Genomic DNA, 12,074 nt, shown 5'->3' on the forward strand with positions numbered 1-12,074 from the left:
GTGATTGTATTTATTATTATTATTATTATTATTATACAGGATTTATATAGCGCTAACAGTTTGCGCAGCGCTTTACAATCCATGATTTACTTCTTTTTGTTGTAAAGCCAATACATTTTATCCTTCTTTTTGTTTTTTTTAAAGTGTCAATTTTGGCTAATTGCCCTGCTTGTTAAGTATACAAAATCTCATAACTAATTGTGTACATCTGTATTGTAGATCAGCAGTACCAAAATGGGTTCGTGCCCTCATCTTTCCTCTGGCAGAAATTGACCTAATATTTCTAGCCCGGGAACCCTATGCTGATGAGATAAGAGGAATAGCTCGAACACTTGAAATCGGTGTTGGATATTTATTAGCCGTTAACCTTGCCTATGAAGCTACAGCGTAAGTAGCACCTAATTAAATATTGTCTTGTTTTTTATGCCAAATTAGAAGGCCCCTATACCCCCTTTGCTCTTGTCACTAGCAAAAATGCACAATCAACAGGATTGTTAAATGTGTAAGGAAAACACTCGCCTGCTTGTATATGTTGTTCCCTTACCAGCTATAGGAATGATGTATCACACTCTAGTGGGAGAAAAACACTGCAGAATTAATGTGTGGTGGTGACATATACAAGCAGCTTTGTTAGTAGATTGTTTTAAGCTGAACTCCAGAATGAGCAAATATAGTCTAAATAAAAGAGGTATATGTATTCATACTTGAATCTTAGTGCGCTTTGTGTATTTCTTCCAGATCTGTGCAGTAATCCAGTATAAAACTTTGCATATGTACAGGAGCTTTCTGTAATAAAGACCAGTCACTACTGCTCTCTTTCTCTCTCTCTTTGTACAGGGTGACTGGTCTTGTATCCGCCCCCTGTAGTTTTCTGCAGGCACCCTGTTAGTGGGTGGGGCCACTACATTTGGCATTCTACATTTGCCATACATCTGGGTTTGCAAAGGCATTTGGTACACACAAAGTGGATGTACAGTATATCCTCTGTGGCTTTAGAGGAATATATTTAAATAAATTAAAAATTCAGCTTTAATTGCCTGGCTGTGTCCTGCGTTACAATCCTGAATCTGGTGAATTCTCAAGAACAACAGGATCGCTAATGTGACATAGGCCAAAATGTGTTTGAATTTATCCACCCAAGATACTATCCTGGCCATTTTGTTGTCATGTCAACAACTTAGGATGGCCACATATCTTCTGCTTTCATATCAGCTAGATTTTGCTATGGGAGATATTAAGATGCATTGTCCCTGAAATGTTTCCACATCCCATTTTCATTAAGGTTTATCTAAAACCAAAACTTTTCTTTTATTGTTGGATAGAGTATTCAAATGGCTAAAAACTGTTTTGGGTTTCTTTTTTCCATCATTACTCAAGGCTTCCTGTACAGAGACACAAAAGGAAGTGAGAAGACATTTCTCCAATAATTAATGTTATTTTTATGAAAAATAAACTTGCCTTTCTTCTTCTACCTGTTTTTCTGAGGCACTGGTGCTGGAGCCAATGCTTTCCAGCTGGAAGGGCTGCATCAACAGTGCCTTCCAGAGAGCTCTCATGGTCAAACTGCAAGATATCATGAAATTTCAGGAAATCTTGCTCGATCTTGGCAATGCATTGCAGTGGCAGGACGGATCAGTGGGAATATGAACTATGTAAGTATGGATGCACCAATACCGTTTATTCGGTATCGACTACGAGTACCGATATTTTGCTGTCGGAACTTGTCAATACCTAGTACCAATACCAATGCTTCCACTGGCATGGAGCCGGTCAATCAGGAAGCCGGGGCAGCAGGTAATGACATGCCACCCGGCTTCCTGATTACCCGGGAAGCCACCTCCATGTTGTTTGGCTGGCTCAATATCGATTACTAGTATCGGTATCTGTGCATCCCTGTATGTATAAGTCTACTTATTTCTCTAAAGTCACTTCATTAGCGTTGGCAGTTATTTAAAGCGGGAGGGTCTGCTTTAAAGTGTGTGTATAGCCAGTTTTATTTCGTTTGTACAGAGTAGGGATGCATTGAATCCCTTACTAGGTTTTAGTTTTTTTTGCTAAATGCATGCCATTATGAAAACATCCTCTGCCCAAGAGACACAAGATGAAGTTATAGAACTCTCCAAAAGTAAGTGGATTGCACTCTGAGAGTTGCCCCTGGATCTGGAAGGTTTTTCCTCACCTTTTTGTTCTGGGGACAACTTTAAAATTTTGGATCCCCCTTTCTTTCTCAGTGAAACTGGTCACCAGTACGAATGGAGGGGTGTATACACCCAATAGGGGCATAGATAGCAATAAAAACTGTCAAAGGATCTAACCCTTCACCACTCTATCCAAAACTAAAACTTCAGTTTTGCCTGAAGATACACTTCAAGTTTTTACTGGAAGAAGTGTCCCCATTGGAAGAGTACCCCGCTATTCCTGTTCCAATGACAACTCAAAAGTTTGGATTTTCTCTCATTTTCGGTCCCTTTGAAAATGGTCATTATGACTAATAAAGAAAGTGAAGTTCCCAGAGAGAAATATTTAACCAATAAATGTTCTAAACCTTCTTTAGTCAATCCAAAATGGAATGTGGAAATAAAACTGTTACTCTTTCGGCACTTTTGTACTTTTGTGTCTACCTTTTGTAGACATAGTATTAATTATTTCCAAGGTTAATAAAGCAACTTCAGAGATTAGAGTTTAAAGGGCAGATATTTATATTGATATGCTATCAAGGTAATGTAGGGTTTAAATTCCATGCATGCTCTTTACTTTAAGGTGTAAAAGGTTATAGCATGTACATCATACATACATATGCAGTGTGTATCTTTATATAATTATAAAATATGAGATCTTATAAAAGACTGTACAGGTAAAAGTTTTTAAATGTCAGTAGATATTCATTACCGTGCAGTACTCTATCCAATACTGATTGGATTTTCTTTTTAATGTCATTAATGTGCTATGATGTTTTCTACAACCTTTTAGAGTACAAACTGTAATAATATTGTATATGAACATTGGGCAGCTATATTTGCTTACATCATGTGAAGCACCACACATTGGCTTGCTGATCTTCCTTAGTGCTGTGCTTTTGTGTGTGTTTAAAATTAAGCTGGCCGTACATGTTCAGAATTTCTTTTGTTCAGCCTCAGGGACTGAAATTCCTAGACTCCCCCACCCACCAAGCAGTATGGATGAAGGAATGTTTTCTTTCTTATCATTGCATATGGTTGGGTGAACCAAGGGGTGTATTTATAAAACATTTGCAGAGCCATTAGCTCTGTGAACATTTGACTTTTACATTCGCACCACATTATGACCACTAGTTGGAGCTGAAGAGTATATGAATTTCCTATGCTCCCCAGCTCCATCTAGTGGTCATATTGAGGAGCAAATATAAAAGTCAGATGTTCGCAGGGATGTCATCTTATTCACTCAGCTACATGAACTTTCACTTTGTCTAGTAACAGTCTCTATTCATTTAGTAAATTAACCCCTTTAAGTCAGCTGACTGATTACACACAGTGAGCTTCCTGTGCCTTGTCTCTATTTGGCCACGGGGAATGAAGAAGTACTTACTGGTATACCCAGTACTTGCTGATATGAGGAGGCATTAAAGTGACTTTTTTTGCTTTTATCTTTTTTATTGGATCGCGTATTTCTTTCCATTCAGTCCTAATCCCTAATCAGAATCCCAGAATAAATTTGTGTGACCATTTGCATTAGGAACATCAGTGAGAGTGGCTTTACCTCTGCCATTAACATTAACAACATATCATGCAGAAATGGCCACACAGTCTAATGGCTGAACGCATGCTTGTCATTTGCATTCACAGTAAGCATATTTTCATTGTACAGTTGTTCTGTTAATGTATTGCTACCGGTATGTGGTAAGTGTAGTTACATATGCTGCCCAGCAGAGTTCTTCTCTAGCGCTTCTGTCTATATTGGCATTCAATCACAGTAAATATTGTGTAAAACTTGTTTGTAATTTTGTATACTATGATACAGGTATTGCACCAGTATAATTGCTCAAGACACAAAAGGAAATATTTATCATGGGAGAAACCTGGACTATGCTATGACTGATGTACTTAAAAACCTCACTGTGGATTTGGATTTTATTCAGAATGGAAAGGTAGTATGATTTGTGTTCTCATACAGTAGTGTCGTTTATTTCTGTAATACTGTATGTAAGGAGAAACTCCTCAAGCTGCCTAGAAATATCAGAGAACAATCTCGAGATTCAGCACAAACTTGAATTCTGGGGTGCCTAAAGTATTTATACCTATGCTATGGAATGGGGAGGAGCAGGAGACAGGTAAGCAGGCACTGCAAGAGAAGCAGTAGCAATTAGACAAGGTCATTTAACCTGAATGCTTGCCATTTTCATTACAGCTTTAAATTAGCATCATCTAGTCAGTCACCATGTACTTGAGATTGCTCTCAAAATTATTGAACCCTTGGTTTAAAGTTCAACTAAAGACTAAGGGGGTAATACACTAAAGAGCCGAAGGATCCAGCAATCGCTTCATGCTGATCCTTCAATTGAAAAACTCACAAAAGGGCGCAAAACTTGAGGGGTGGATAATTACATCATGGGTGCTGACCAATGCACTAAAAACAGATAAAAAGATACACACTTACATTTAAATGAGGGGACCGGAGGAGCAGCGGCCTTGCAGGAGGATCGAGTGGTCCAAGATCGGTGTTCTTGTCTCGAGGCTGGTGTGCTGTCAGAAAGTGCCTGTCGGGGTTGGAAAATGCGGAGCTGATGACCGAAGGGAGAGGCGAGGCAGTGCAGTGACTACGTCCGTGTTTTATGCTGATCCTTCAGCTTGCTTCGGCTGCCTCTGCCCTTCGGTTTAGTTGACCTGAAGGGCTGCCCATACAGCAGCCGTAGGCAGCCGTGCAGCACAGCCGAGACGAATGCATATACTTCAGCTAGGCTGAGCCGTAGTGGAAGGCGAAGCTTGGAGAAAGGTCGGCTGAAGCAAATGACAGCTAGGCGTAATGACAGGTCACCGTCCCAAAATGACCTAGGGACGCTGATCTGTCATTAAACAATAACAACTGGGCGGAGCCGGCCATGACGTGCCGGCCCCGCCCAGTTAATTATTGGACGGGACCTCCTAGAAGACTCTGCCAGGTGCCAATTGGGGCGGAAGCTGTCACCGCTAGCTCCGCCCAATTGTTTTTATTTTGCCAGCATCTGTCAGATGCTTCATTATGCAGCGGGAGTCAGTCGCATGCAGTCCGGTCGGCATGCGTCGTTTTTTTTTTTTTAACATTTCCTTTTTTTTTTTAAATGTCAAAAAAAAAAATTCTATTCTGCTCGCTACCTCGGAGGTGCTGAGCTGATTGTCACTCGGCGGCATTCAGCTATTCACTTATTGCCGTTCAGCCCCTATAACAATAGGGGTGAACGGCAGCAAGTGAGCTTCAGCTCAGCCGATCCAGATGCAGAGCATGTTTGGCTGACCGAAGGCAGCTGGTGTATGGTTGATTTCAGCTGTACAAGGCTGAAGTGAATAGCCGAACAGAGTTCGACTTCCTTCACTTCGACTCGGTTATTCACTAAGCAGCCTTCGGCAACTAAGTGAATAACCCCCGAAACTTGTTTTAGTTTTGGATAGAGTAGAGAGGGATTAAAACACCTGTCAGGTTTCTTTTGCGGCCTGTGTCCTTGTTCTGGAGATTTACCCTCTCTATTTGTCCTGATGACCTGTATCACTGAGAGTTAAAGTGAAAGAAAATGCCAAATTCTGGGTCGTCTTCAGAACAGGAATAGATAGGAAACCTTCCAGTGAGGACACTAGTTTTGGTGACCCTGCTGACCACAAGGGATTTCCCACTTTGGATGGATGTCCTCTCACTTCCTGTTGTGGCTATTGAACAGGAAGTGAAGGGAAATCTCAACAATGCAACACAAATGGCAAAAAGCTGATGGGTTATAACCCTCACTTTCTCTAATCGAAACGTAAAAAAACATTTGGCTTCAGTTCTACTTTAAATCAGCTAAAAACATTGCAGGTACATCAATGCAAAAGGTGTTTAATGTCTTACAGTTACAGTTTTCTTTAAAAAGCAGCCAAACCCTGAGTAGAAAAGCCTGTCCCCTGCCAGCATGCTGCAGAGTGGGGCCCCGTATTCTCTGCATGGAAGCAATGAATGCTTTGCAAAGGTCTGACTTGCCCCCCCCTGCTTAGTCAGAACCCGAGCTCTCTACTGATTGGAGAGTTCTGGCCCTGACCCAGTACGGGATGCGTCAGATCTCTGCAATAGAACCACTGCTTCCCTGTAGAGAGAAAGGGTCCTTCTCTGCAGCTGCTGCCAGGTACAGGCATTTCTACTCGGACTGCCTTAGAAAGAAAACAAACTTCACTTCCTAGAAACTTCACTGAGATCTAGAGACTTAGAGACGTTATGACTCCGATGGGTGTTCCCTTGTTCTCTGATCTTCCGTCTTTGTCTTCTACCCCCTTTCTTAATGGAAGATCTTGCAGCTGCATCATTTTCAGTCAGTACTGTCAGAAGTGTGATTGCCCTCAGAATCTTACAGAAAATGGGATTCTTATACGTACTCTGTCCCAAGCACATTCCCTCCTTTCAACCCCCCGGACCACTATTTTTGCTTAAATGGGACAGAAATTGGCAAGTAGAGTTTAATGCCGATCAAAGGGACGATATCCTGTACTTTGTACTGTACTATCATGCTTCTATATTGAATCTGGCTACAAAATTTGACTTGATGGTTTAGGTTCCCCTCTGTTCTTTATAAAATGTATCCACAGGTATCACGGATGTGTAGGCAATGTGGGGAGCAGGAGGGCACGATCCTCTATGTTTTCTGGCAATGCCCATGATTGTGAGCTGTTTTGGGAACAGGTCCATGAACATATCTACGAACTGACAGATGTTAATATGGGGACAACCCAGCCGCATGTCCCCTTCGCTTAAATTCTCTCTATAAACTCAGATAAAAACGCTCATTCCTGATGCATCTGGTGAATGCAGCTAGAGTTTGTATTGTTTTGCTATGGAGATGGGACAATTCCCCCACATTACAAATATAGTTCTCTAAAGTGTCCAAACTAAGGAACATGGAACTGCTTCTCTTTATCACAGAGAGGAACAGTTTAGGCATATATGGTGCAACTGGATGGACTTCACCTGCTCCCAAGAATACAGGGTTAACATCTTTTCTGCTTTCTCTGGTTACCCGCTCACCCATGGTGCCTTCAACAGTTATTGCCTCTTTGAATAAAGAATTTACACACAAAAAAAGAAAGAAAACAAACTGTAATACATTAAACACCTTTTGTTTGGATGCACCTGCAATTTATTCAGCGGCAGAGCCGAATTAAGAACATCACAGGCCTGGTGGGCCTTTTCATGGAAATGGCGACGGTATTATTTTGCATTGCTGCATAATTTATTACTGGGATTTGTGGTCCTCTATAGCTGGTGATATTCTCAATTCCTATGTAAAGTATTGCTAAGATTTCTAGTCTCTCTACAGCTTGGAGTCAGTGGCAGATCTACCAGGGTCGCACCTGCAACTGGGCCCTAGAGCTCCACCACTGACTCCAAGCTGTAGAGAGACTAGAAATCTTAGCAATACATTACATAGGTATTGAGAATATCACCAGCTATAGAGGACCACAAATCCCAGTAATAAATTATACAGCAATGCAAAATATTACCACTAACTATTGAGGACTACAAATCACTGTAATGCATTACAGAGCAATGCAGAATACCACCAGCTATAGAGGACTAAAAATCCCAGCAATACATTGTAAAGCACTGCAGAATGATACCATAAGCTATAGAGTACTACAAATCCCAGTAATACATTGTAAAGCACTGCAGAATGATACCATCAGCTATAGAGGACTACAAATCCCAGCAATACTTTATACAGCAATGCAGAATAATATGACGCTACATACTCTTTGTTGCTCTGGGTTTGCGGCCTTATATCTCCACGGTCTCAGAAGAGCTGTGTGGGGTTTATGGGGCTGTGCAGGCTCTCAGGAGGCTGTTCAGGTTCTTAGGTGGCCAGTACAGCTCTGAGGGCCAGTGCGGGCTGCGTTTTTTATTTTTTCCTTTATTTCCGCATGGTGATTTGGCCAGTTACATAATCCCTGTCTTAGGGCTGCTCCACTTTATTGAGAAGCAATGGAACCACCCTTGGAGAGCAGCATTGTCATTCTGTGGGGAGGATAGTGTTAGATGAACTAGAAGATTTAGCTGGAAGTGACTAACAAATGAAATCTGAGCTCCAGCTAACACTTTTAAAGCAGTCACAGCAACTGTTCTTTTGTGATAAAAGTTCTACATAAATTAAAAAAAGTTAACCATTGTAAGCACCCCTTTCAGTGTTAAATGATTTGTCTCAACCCTCTATCTGGCCATTTTCCTGGATACCTTGGTCTGTTAAAGGAAGTTTAACAAACCTACTGGCCCCGGTGTGAAAATAAAGGAAAGAAAAGCCTAAAGCAAGAAAACTAATGCAGCAACTGCATTTTTGGCTTGGTAATCTGAAATAAATTACCTTTTTCCTTTTGGGTTTAGCTATGCTTTCAAGGGTCCAAGTATTCACCAGTGTAGTCAATCCCTCGGTCAAAGGTAATTGGTGGGGCACCCAGTGAATGGATAGACTTTAACAGTGGAATTTAAAGTGAATTTTAAGTGAAAACTACATATATATTTCTGAACATTAATTGTTTTTGTTATTATTATCTTTTTTTTTTTTTTTTTTTTTTTTTTTTTTTTTTTTTTTTTTTTTTACTTATGTTGTGGCTTAGAAATTGATATGCCTTTTGAATTGTGTGTGATAAATATTCTGAAGTGTTTGAATTCTTGGAGCATAATGCTTTACGTTGTGTGTGTGACTGGGAATCTGATTAGTAAAAATTTCTATAATGACAACAATACACATTTGTACTGCTAAAACGGCACTATATTGATAACAGACATAGGAGTCAGTGAAATTGGAAAATTGGTCCATGTGGTTATCAAAACAAAAACGGCAATTCCAGCTAAATCATACGGACATGTCATCCATAAATGATGACAAATAGTTATCTATTTATCTATTCCTTTATAGGGATTTATTGGGATCAATGGATCCTGGGAACCTGTTTATCGGCTTTGGAATAACAAAGATGACAGTTAGCACCAAATATTTTGAGTCTTTTCTATTGTATGTGGAAAAGACATGTTTCCTAAAACTACCTAGGAAGTCCTAAATTGGTCTGATCAGCTCCTGAACACTGAGCGAATGTACCCACCCCTTCATGATAACAACATGATAACAACATAATGCATGGACAACATTAACAATAAAAACCTTTTAAATTAGAAGATGTTTTTATTCAACACTAAGACATTTCTAAACTACACCTGTAATTTGTCTTCCAGATTGCATATACAGGAACCACCTTCTTAGGGTATGTTGGATTATGGACTGGTCAAAGCCCTTACAAGTTTACGGTATCAGGGAATGCAAGAGGTAAAAAAAAATCTTATTGGTATGTACAACTATAAAGAAAGCGGAGATATATAAATAAAAGCATGTTTATAATAAAAATAATCCAGCTTTGTAAAATCCCCATGTGTCTAGTGCCCTGGTATTCAGCATTATCACCATGAAATGCATCATATTTTGCACAGACTTACTCTTGATTGAAACGTCCACTATGTATAGCATACACTTTTTTTCTCGTTTTCTCTGGTCTGGAACGCATGGAAACATATAAACACATGCAAACGCACTGGACCGTACCCATTTTAAAGTTAAAAATCAAGGCAAGAAATCACGGCAAAACGCAATGCACCACGTTGCAGATCTGGTCCGGAAAATGGTGTGAACATTTAAATACTATGGGGTCTATTCCCAAAGCTGCCGTAGTCAGCCAAATGGAAAAACCCACCCGAAGTGAGCCAAACTGATTTCAGCCGTACACCAACTAAAATCTGTACATCGGCTTGCTGCGGCTGGTTTCGGGTCGGCCAAACATGCTCAGCATGTTCGGCCGACCCGAAGTGCAGAAGGAGTTCGACTCTGGATCGGCAGATCCAACATCTGGATCGGCTGAGCCGAACCTCCGGCAGGCTACTCGCTGCTGTTTGGCCTATTCTCATAGATGCAGAACAGCAGTGAGTGAATAGCCGAATGCCGCCGAGCGGCATTCGGCTCGGCTATTCTGCTCGTACCTCTGTGGTACCGAGCAGAACAGAAAAATAGTAAAAAAAATTAAATAGAAAACGATTGGGCGGAGCTAGCAGTGACAGCTCGCTCCGCCCAACTGTTTTCTAGTGGACGGGCGGTTCTGCTGCTATTACACCCGCCCTCTGCTGCTGTCAATCACTAGAAGGGGACCTGCCCTCTGCTGATTGGCAGCAGTGGGCGGGTGCAATAGCTAGTTTGCTATTGGCTATTGCAAATTGCAATAGCCAATAGGAATGTACCTATGCATTCCTATGCTGTTTTTTTTTTTATTCTGATGACAGCCAACGGCTCCGATGTCAGAAGAAAAAAAAAGACAACAGAGCAGGGAAAGGTTTACTCTGCTCGATGGAGCAGAGTAAAACTTTCTGGGAGGAATTGTTTCTCTCCCAGCCGGAGAGGAGCTGCTATCTAATAGCGGGTGACTCCCAGAGCTTCCGGGAGAGTTGGGCTGTCTGGAGATCAGCTGATCTGTCTGTGCAAGTGGCCGGAGCCAGCCGTGAGATGACGGCTGGCTCCGCCCAGCAGTCAGTGGTCAGTAGCAGGTTGTCGGCCGGCCATATGCCTTCGGCTCGACTGAGCCCCTCGGCCAACTTCGTGAGCTGTACGGGCTAAAGTGAATAGCCCATACAGCAGCCCTTCGGTTCTACTGAACCGAAGTGGTCCTGGAGTCGAAGCTAGCCGAAGGATCAGACGAAGCTACGGCTAGATCCTTCGGCAGCTTTGTGAATATACTCCTATATGAGATTCCTTTTGTAACTCTCAGATTTTAGCATTGCATGCACACACAGAGGAGCATTGTAGATTAGCTGATTGATAAGTGTTATTTTTAAAGGAAAGATGTTAACTTTTATATTTTATTGCAACACAGCAAATGGGAAGTGGTGGGAGAATGCCATTTCTGCTTTTTTCAAGAGAAGTTCACCTGTCAGCTGGCTGATAAGAGATGTGAGTTGAGCCAAGCTGAATGATGATTATAATGCTCTTTGCTGTTGTTTGCTGCAAAGGCTGCATTAGTAAAATAGGAAAATTTATATTCTGTTGTATTCTTCTCTCCATCAGGCATTAAATAATGCCAAAGATTTTGAGGCTGCTGCACTACAGCTTTCGAAGACTCCAATTATAGCTGATACGTATTACATCATGGGTGGCACTCAGCCAAGAGAAGGGTTGGTCATCACCAGAAATCGGGATGGACCTGCAGACCTCTGGCCTTTGGATCCCCAAAAAGGAGAGTGAGTGAAACTTTATTAATATGTATTATTCAATATGCATCAGTGCCCCAGTATTTAGTATGCTCAGCACTTGGAAAGGGTAGTAAAAGCCCTGCTTAAATTGAGCCATGTAAGAGAGTGGAGAGATATTTCACCAAACCTCCTTTACCGTCTGTCCTTAGTGGCCACCAAGTTCTATGTGGCAATAATATTAAAACTAACTTGTCCATAAGTTTCGGTTGCACTTACTGTAACCCTTAATACTTTTATTTTAGGGCTGGTAATGATTAAAATTTTCCTGTTCGATTAATCGCAAAAAATTTTAATCGATTCATTTCGATTAATTATAACGCACATACAGATCCAACTACATTGGCCTATACACATACAGCACAGCAATAAAGTAATAAAATGAACTAGGATCACACTAATCCAGCACGTTATTAATCTCACGTGCCCCACTCAATATGGCCGCCGCTTGAGTGGGGCAACTCAGAATAAGAACGTGCTGGATTAGTGTGATCCTAGTTCATTTTATTACTTCATTGCTGTGCTGTATGTGTATAGGCCAATGCCAGGGATCCCAACCTGAAATAAGCAATTTCAGGGAGGTGTCCCTCTCATTTCAGGGAGGTGCC

At 41.2% G+C, this 12,074-nt stretch overlaps 1 protein-coding gene across 1 annotated transcript in view; it reads left to right on the forward strand.

The window, feature by feature from the left end:
• The window catches only part of LOC108784693 (N-acylethanolamine-hydrolyzing acid amidase-like), a 34,212-nt gene that overhangs the window by 3,745 nt on the left and 18,393 nt on the right, over window positions 1-12,074 (forward strand). Inside the window, exons 2-5 of the mRNA XM_018553567.1 lie at window positions 220-387; window positions 3,997-4,123; window positions 9,415-9,505; window positions 11,939-11,952. Coding sequence (XP_018409069.1) covers window positions 220-387; window positions 3,997-4,123; window positions 9,415-9,505; window positions 11,939-11,952 — 400 coding nt within the window. The remainder of the gene's footprint in view (window positions 1-219; window positions 388-3,996; window positions 4,124-9,414; window positions 9,506-11,938; window positions 11,953-12,074) is intronic.

Source organism: Nanorana parkeri, unplaced genomic scaffold, assembly GCF_000935625.1.
Source record: "Nanorana parkeri isolate BGI_ZX_2015 unplaced genomic scaffold, ASM93562v1 scaffold124, whole genome shotgun sequence".
Taxonomy (NCBI): domain Eukaryota; kingdom Metazoa; phylum Chordata; class Amphibia; order Anura; family Dicroglossidae; genus Nanorana; species Nanorana parkeri.